At 50.1% G+C, this 7776-nt stretch overlaps 1 protein-coding gene across 1 annotated transcript in view; it reads left to right on the forward strand.

Annotated features, from left to right (window-relative positions):
* NT5DC3 (5'-nucleotidase domain containing 3) overlaps positions 1-7451 on the forward strand; it is a 53274-nt gene extending 45823 nt beyond the window's left edge. Inside the window, exons 12-14 of the mRNA XM_021687695.1 lie at positions 452-592; positions 5007-5071; positions 7026-7451. Coding sequence (XP_021543370.1) covers positions 452-592; positions 5007-5071; positions 7026-7278 — 459 coding nt within the window. The 3' untranslated portion in view covers positions 7279-7451. The remainder of the gene's footprint in view (positions 1-451; positions 593-5006; positions 5072-7025) is intronic.
* Positions 7452-7776: the final 325 nt, after the last annotated feature.

A 7776-nucleotide genomic window follows, 5' to 3' on the forward strand; every position in this document is an offset into this window, starting at 1 on the left:
TGTGATCATGTACGTCTGTATTGTAGGATCATTCCAAGTCTGAGATTCTATAATTCCCCATAAACCACAAGGCTTGGCACTCAGTAGGTGCTCCCTAGTGGTCTGTGGACGAATTGAATGAAGACTTCCAATGGCTTTTCAGTGGAGCCTCTTTCTGCCCCTGACCTGTTGTTTTACAGACCATGGTTAATGATTTCAGACCCTGCGTTTCTGCCGGGACTGTGATTCACCACAGTTATTTCCAGAACAGAAACTCTCTTTGGGTGTAATGGTCAAAGCTTGGAGCTAACTTGGTTTTAGTTAGATGTAATTCATTGAATTTCCTTGGTTAATAACTAACCACTATAATGAAGAAGTAATTCAGCGAATGCCTGTTGCATCTGGGAAAGGGAATGGAATGGTTTAAATTCTGTCGAGATGAATGTGGACTTTTGGTGATCTTTGTGATCAGGATTTGACCCTGAAGCATGGCTGGCGGACTGGTGCAATTATCCCGGAGCTGAGATCCGAGCTCAGGATCATGAACACGGAGCAGTACATTCAAACCATGACCTGGCTGCAGACCCTGACCGGGTTATTGGAACAGATGCAGGTTTGCGATTTTTTTCTCTCCTCCTTTTTCTCTAAGTCTGAAGTTAGTCTGCTAATTAAAGTTATTACACATATTTTCTTTTTAATTGTGGTTATGAAGCATGAGGCATAAGGCATCCTGCAGAATAACTCCTGGGGTTATTTTGCCCCTGAGTTTCGCCAGTTTCCCTGAAGAGAAGTTTGAAAGTGCCCGCAGATTCATTTAGAGGAAGAGCTTTGCAGGGCCGTGTAAGCTCAGGGGTCTGTGTAGATTCCTTGGTCAGTGGAAATCCCATGTCCCCATTGAAGCTCTGTTGGGAGACGTCCTGTGGCGTAGTGGGATTCAAGAACCTCTGCTGATATGTGGGGCTAGTCCTGCCTCTGCCTTGGGCCTGCTGTGGGACTTCTCCGTTCTGGGCCTCAGTTTCCCCACTGTAAAATGAAGGGTCCCGTGGAATGAATACCTCAGGCTAGGCGTCCGGCTTACTGGAGAGGGTCTTAAAGCAAAAGTCAGTAGCTCTGCGTGCAGCCTCCACTTGATTTTGAACATAATATCTACAATTTGCTGGCTCACTGGGGTTCAGTGGCAGCTTTTTTCTTTGTGTTAAGTTACGTAGCCAGTTTTGGACAGTTAGTGAGGAATGTTGTTTTTGGTGATTTTCCAACCCGAGAAAGCTGCCCCTCTCTTGTCGCTGTGGCCCACTCCCAGTTCTCCTGAGACACCTTGCTTCCCGCTTGGTTCAGCTGACCTGGCCTGTGGCTGTCTGAGGATAAGGAGCACGCTGCCCACTCTCTTGGCTAACACACCTGTAGCTTCTGGCCCACAGCCCGCCAGTCCGCTTTGGGAGTGGGCAGGGGCCTGCCTCACCTGGTCCAGCTGGCGGCCCTCGTGGAAGCCGCTGTCAGTGAGCTCAGGCAGAGCTGTGGGGAGTGGCTGCCCAGGCCCTTGCTCCGGGGCCCACACGTTCCAGAGCATGGGACCTCGCACGTCCCCCAGGCCTCGCTTCCAGTGTGCTCTGCCCACTGGTTCTTGGCTGGTCTGTGATGAGGATTTGTGACGTTTCCCTTACTATGCTTGTGTGGGAGGTTTTTTTCTAAAAATACAAGGCATCAGTTCTGGGTTACTGTAGCTTCAAGTCTGTACATAGGTCAGACAATAATAGTAGTTACTTTTCCCATGCCAGACATCGTGCCAAGTGCCTGTTCTGCACACATGAGTCATGAATAGTCCCGGCTGTCCTTTGCAGGCAGGTACAACTTTTGCCACTTTCGAATAAGGAGACTGGGTGTTTGAGAAGTCAGGCAACATGTCTGAGGTCGTAAAATGCCAAAGCAAGAACTTGAACTTAAGGCTTGTGTGATGCCCAAGTCCACTCTAGAGTTTTAACTTCCACACTGTCACCTCGGGCTCTAAAAAATAAAATGAAACCCAGCCCAGTGTCATTTGGAGCCAAGTCTGATGAATTAAATGTAAGTATATAATTTTTGCTTTGAGAAAGTAGCTGTAAAGAATAAAGATAGTTTTGTTAACCAGCCTCGAAGTGCAGTCCAGTATGGTGTGGTTGATGGTGGTAGAGAGTCTTCCCGGGTTATCATGTCACAACCATATTTAGCTCAGGGGTTGGCCAATTTCTGCCAAGGGCCAGGTCAGTCAACATGTCGTGCTGTGTGGGCCAAGCCATCTGTCACTGCTACTCAGCTGTGCTTGCAGCCCAGAAGCAGCCCTGGACAATGTGGACAATGTGGAAACGACCTGGCGTAGTTGTGTCCTGTGGCTTTATTGGTGGACCCTGAAATATGAATTTTGTACCATTTTCGTGTGTCATAAAATTGTTCTTCTTTTGATTCCCCACACCACCCAACCATTTAGAAAGGAACTTATTCTTCAGCTTGGAAGCCGATGGGAAAAATGGGTGGTGGGCTGGACGTGGCCTCCCCTGGTAGAGGCTGGGGGGCTGGCAGGATTGCAGGCCCCACTCACACTGGGCAGGAGGGCTGGTGCCGCAGACGGAGTGTGATTTATATTTTTGCTCCTGTGGAGCTGATTATGCTAATTAGTGATGGGGCCAAAGATGGCATCAGCTTCTGGGGTGGGCTTCTGGTGAGTCTTTTCTGATGTTAACTACCCACCCTAGAGTGTGTGGTTTCACTTAAAGATTAGTTATCACTAATGAGCACACCCTTCTTCTGAAGTAGTTTAAAGTAAATTTCAGATACCTGAGACTTGTTTAAAAGTTTGGCCTTGTAGGAGGAGCAGAGCTGGAGAAAGAAGTGCGTCAAGGAGAAAATAGCCTTTTTTTTTAAAAAAAGATTTTATTTATTTGAGAGGGAGAGAGTGAGAAAGAGCATGAGAGGGGAGAGGGTCAGAGGGTGAAGCAGACAGCTGGCTGAGTGGGGAGCTGGATGTGGGACTCGATTCTGGGACTCCGGGATCATGACCTGAGCTGAAGGCAGTCGCTCAACCAACTGAGCCACCCAGGTGCCCCCCCACTTTTTTTTTTAAATGGGAGAGACTTGAGCATGTGCAAAGGCTGATGGGGGGGGGGGTGCCAGGGGAGGAGGCTGAGCTTATGGCAGTGATGGTAAACGGTGGAGACAGGTTCCCGGGAGGGCAGAGTGGGGCACGTGATGTCTGCTCCATCTCTAGAAGAGATGAACTGGGAGACCCACCAAGATGGCCCTTCAGGTCTGCAGAGCCTGCCCTGGGGTGGGGGCCCCCCTGCAGGCAGGAGTGGAGAGGAGAATTCACATGCCGTGCGGCTGCAAGTTTCAGAAAGAGAGTGCGGGTAGATTCACTTTGGTAATCCTTATGCCCGTCCCCAGAGAATTCTCCCGTGCTGCATTTATGGGCAGAGTAAGGAGGCAGGCATTTCTGCCTCCTGCTTAGACAAGGACGGAGGTAACCAGCTCGTGGGCTGAGAAGGGTGTGTGGGCAGAGGTGGGGGGTTCCCGCTCACAGACTGACTCCTCACTCTCTGTGGTGCCACGTTGTTTTGTCACGGTCTGTTTGCCTGGGCATACCCCGCATAGGGGCCTCTGTCTTGTCCTCTCTTGTATCTTCAACATCAAGCACAATGCTGGGGATATAGTGGGTGTGCAATACAGATGTGTATGTACGTGTTTGTGTGTGTGCGTGTGTATAGAAATTTGTTGTGGCTCCCTACACATTTTGCCTCTTCTGATCTAGTCACGTATTTTGTAGAGCCTCAGTTCTGTAGTAACTTCTTGATTGAAATGTGAAAATTAATTAAAACCGTGTTCACAGAACCTCTGACAGCACCCCCAGAAGCGCTGGCGCAGTCTTCCGGTGCTCCCAGTAACACCCAGCCAGTGGTCGTCCAGTGGCAACAGCTTCCCGCTGGTGCGGGCAGTGGTGCTGGGCCGGACGTGCAGGTTACAAGCTCAGTCCACACGGCTCTCGTGTGAGTGGTAGAGGTTCTATTCTAGCAGGTGACTGCCAGTCGAGCTGTTGAGCTGGGCAGAGGCAGTAACCTTGGCTCCCACGTGGGAAGCAGATGGTTTGCTTGTTTGCTGTTTTCCTCGGGGCCCTAAGGCTCCCCCGTGAGCATGAATTGCAGGGAGCCCCACCTGTCCCCACAATCCCCTGCGCCCTCGACCCTGGCGGGGGCGTTTCTCTTCAGCCACAAGAGTCTTGTGAGATTTCGGTTGTTAGGTTGTGGGCAGTTGTCCTTTTTCTTCTTGCCTTTTGCTCACATCTCAGCCCAACGGGAAAATTCTCTGCTTTTCCATCTGGTTGAGGTGCTCTACCTTCTTGTCTTTCACAAAACAGTTATTTATTTTCTCTTGAACACTTTAGAAAGGATAATATAACATCAAGGGAAAACATTAAAACCATTTATAATCCTACTTCCCTTGCACAAATTAAAGAAAAATTTCCACGTTCATTGCCAAATATATGCACGTATTTTGGCATGCTTGCAATTAGAGATGTAGTGTTACACCTGCTCGCTCCACTTACCTGCCATTTTTATGATTATACTTAACCTGTGATATGTGTAATAGGGGGTGCGTAGTAAGTGTGTTTATATACGTGGTGCACATGTGTAATGGACACGCTGCACACATACATATTATGCACACATATTTTATGTGGATATATGTGCATTGTGTTTATACATAGTCTTTACTAATACTGTCATAGCTCCAATTTAATAGGGGCCTTGTTTAATAGGTTCATAATGTTCCATCACCGTTTGTTAAACCACGTTTCTAGTATTGGACATTCAAAAACTTTTGGTGAAGAAGGCAGGACTGCGGCCAGGAATCTGAAAATGTGTTATTTCATGCAAGCGCCTGTGTCTTCGACCTCAAGGAATGAAATTCTTCCGAGAAGAGCTGCCTGTTAAAAAATTCTTATAACCTCATGAGCTTCTTTGCAGCTCGAGCAACCTCAGTGATTAGCTTGTGTCCTGCAGGTTCACAGAGATGCTGAGTCACAGCTGGTTTTGCAGGAGTGGAAAAAGGAAAGAAAGGAGATGAGGTAAGAGGGGCCCATTTTGAGTGCGGCGAGCCTGCCACCCTGTCTGCGCCCCGCCCAGCCCGCGCGCTGTACCCAGCGCTCGCCCGAGGCAGCCCTCCTGTGTTAAGCTGCCAGGTGTGAATGGGACCATGGCTGTCGTAGCCACAACTAGGCATGGCTGCCACTAGTGGGGGAGACACATGTGACATTTCCTTGAGGCAGCAGTGACCTTTCTCAAACCTCCTGCCCTTGCCTTTGAACACCAGGGTGGAAGGAGCTGTCCCTTCCCATCCTCTTCCCTGCCCACTTGACCTGCCCATCTGCACAGCCAGTGGGCCAGGTGTAGGTCATGCCGGCAGCCCAGTGTGGCTCCTGGGACGGTGTGGGGTGTGGGCTCGGAACCACCGTGAATTCTTAGGGCTCCTACAGCCCAGCTGCTTTTTTGTCATCAGGGATATGTGAGCCTTTGTAAACATCTCAGGATCAGAATGTTTACTGGTGAGGAGAGCCCACCTGCTGTCTGGGAAGTTTGGCGGGTGGGCATCTTAAGGGAACAGTTGTTGGAAAGAGGCCCGGGGACCGTCGTGTTTGCTTAAGAAGGATGCCGCATATGCAGACGCTGTTTATATGACCGTTCCCCTTCGGCTGGGTTTGGGAGCAGTGATCGCTGCGTGGGTTCTGGCCTCTGAGCAGTGCACAGCCTGCTTGGGGGGAGCGGCATGGAGAGGGGACAGTCAGCCTTGGGGGCTGCAGAGGCCACAGCCGTATTGAATTCAGTCCTTCCTCCTCCTCTTGGTGTTGGCTGCCTGGGGCTCATTCTGATTGGAATCTTATTCTCATGTTGGTATAAAAATGTTGCATGACTTGAGAGGGTGAGGGGAGGCGTACGGTGTGATTGGACTTCAGGCCCCTTGCCCCCAAAGGCCAGGCCTGGGCGCTGCCCCAGGAATCGCAGATCATCCGATGACAAAGGAGCCACTTCACCATCAGAGATCCTGTTTTGGATTTTAAGTCTCCAACAACCTCACATCTTAATGAGATTTTTCACGAAAAGTGTAAAAACCATTTATGTTGCTCCACTTGCAGACCTAGTGGAGTTTTAAAAATTTTCTTTTACTCTGGTTGTCACAGCATCTGCTGTCACCATCTACTGGACAGATGGCTGCTACCAGCTCGTGGATTGTGTCACACAGTTGTGTATGTGGTTACATTTTCTGCTGTGTTTGTGACTGATTTATTAACAGTCAGGTGGTATTTACCCATTTTGCTGGACTGTTCTGAGTGGAGAGGTCCCAGCTGTCAGATGGTGCGCATATCCTGTGTGTGTGTGTGTGTGTGTGTGTGTGTGTGTGATGGGGTGTAGGTTTCCACACAGATGCACACCTGCAGGGGTTAGAGCCTGGGGCAGGGGTGAGCAGCCTTGCCAAATGCTGTCCCCTGGGCCGCAAAGAGGCAGTGAGGCTCATGGAGCTGTGTAACGGATAATGGAGATTTATTTACATCACTACCAAATAATCCTTCATTCCCCAGACATCAGAGTACTTAAGAGTGTCTCATATGCCTTTACTTCTCTTACCGAGTTCTCACGATAACCTTGTAGAAAGGGGGGTCTTGATCCCATTCTGTAGATGAGGGCGGTTTGGACGCTGAGAACATTCTGCATCTGTCCGTGTACCCCTCTCCTGCCTCCTCTGTTTTGGTTTGGGAAACGCAATGTGTCCATTTAGAGGAGCATCCACATTGAATCTGGAGCCTTCAGTGCTGCTCTCTGGCTGGCCTAAGTGGGAAATGTGATCAGAGTCCTGTTGATGAGTGGATGGGCAGACCGTTTTCCTGAGCAGGGCTTGGGGCTGCTCTAGGCTGATTTTCCTTTCAGATGAGTCCTATCCAAATAAGGTGATTTTGACTTCTTTAACTCAAAAAGAGACTTTTCTGAATCGTTTTCTGTTGCTTTGCTCTTTTCTTGCTGCTTCAGAGAAATGACCAAAAATTTCTTCAACACCCAGTTTGGAAGCTTGTTCCGCACAGACCAGAACCCGACCTACTTCCTGAGGCGCCTGTCGCGCTTTGCTGATATCTACATGGCGTCTCTGAGCTGCCTCTTGAACTACGATGTCAGCCACACGTTCTACCCGCGGAGGACTCCGCTGCAGCACGAACTTCCCGCCTGGTCGGACAGGGCGTCCACCTTCAGACTCCCCCTCCTGCAGGAGGCCCACGCCAAGTAACCAGGTGCCCACCTGCGGAAAAAGCCAGAAGCAGGGACAACCCCCAACTGGCTGGACGTGATGGGGTTGACTTGTGTGCAAATGAGCGTTGCTTTTGGAAAAGATACAAATACGCCTTTTGGTATTTATTATGGAGACTCCTTCCACGTTGTTGAGACAGAAGCAGGCAGCCCACCAGTTCCGCCTTTGCGTTTCTCGTTGGGCCGAGTGGCAAGCTTCCTATCGAAACCCTGCGATCAGCCTTTTTGTTTACCAGGGTACGGGAACGGGTGTCCGTGTTTCTGGGCTAGGTGAGCCTCCCTGATGCCATCTCTCAATTCCAGCCGCTGAAATGTCGCACGTGTTCTTGACTCTCCCGTGGACAGTGGGCTGACCGTTCACGGGCGGTGCTGTGGGGACCGCAGGGGCACAGTGCCGGGCGACAGTAAACAGCTCGCGGAAAGCTGACGGATGAGTCCGTGAGCTCCGTAAGAGCATCGCCGTAATAGCATCCGCAAC

This window comes from Neomonachus schauinslandi, chromosome 5 (assembly GCF_002201575.2).
Source record: "Neomonachus schauinslandi chromosome 5, ASM220157v2, whole genome shotgun sequence".
Lineage (NCBI taxonomy): Eukaryota > Metazoa > Chordata > Mammalia > Carnivora > Phocidae > Neomonachus > Neomonachus schauinslandi.